At 54.3% G+C, this 304-nt stretch overlaps 1 protein-coding gene across 1 annotated transcript in view; it reads left to right on the forward strand.

Moving 5' to 3' along the window:
* The window catches only part of EMH_0066270 (uncharacterized protein), a gene marked incomplete at both ends in the record, with an annotated part of 551 nt that extends 471 nt beyond the window's left edge, over positions 1–80 (forward strand). Inside the window, one exon of the mRNA XM_013498486.1 lies at positions 50–80. Within this exon, the coding sequence (XP_013353940.1) occupies positions 50–80 (31 nt within the window). The remainder of the gene's footprint in view (positions 1–49) is intronic.
* Positions 81–304: the final 224 nt, after the last annotated feature.

A 304-nucleotide genomic window follows, 5' to 3' on the forward strand; every position in this document is an offset into this window, starting at 1 on the left:
CTTTTGGGTATCGTCTGGAGCACAGTATTTCCGTGTTTTGCGCTATGAGTGTGCGAGATGGAGTCACGTATTACACGTGACTGCAGTGAATCGGCATCTGAGCACTCACGCAGCACAATACGTGGCAGTAGGCAGCAGCGCCGAGTAGCTGACTCGCATTACAACGCCAGGCCCTATTGGCGAGCACATCGGTTGCCCCTGCTGATAATCGCTTTGCAGAGAAAAGATATGGCGGCGGGCATTGATGCGTGGACATCAGCTGCATCTGCCGACAGGAGCACATTTTGCACTTGGCTGCGAGCTG

Source organism: Eimeria mitis, genomic scaffold (genome assembly GCF_000499745.2).
Source record: "Eimeria mitis Houghton genomic scaffold, Emh_scaff3455, whole genome shotgun sequence".
Classification (NCBI taxonomy): Eukaryota; Apicomplexa; class Conoidasida; order Eucoccidiorida; family Eimeriidae; genus Eimeria; species Eimeria mitis.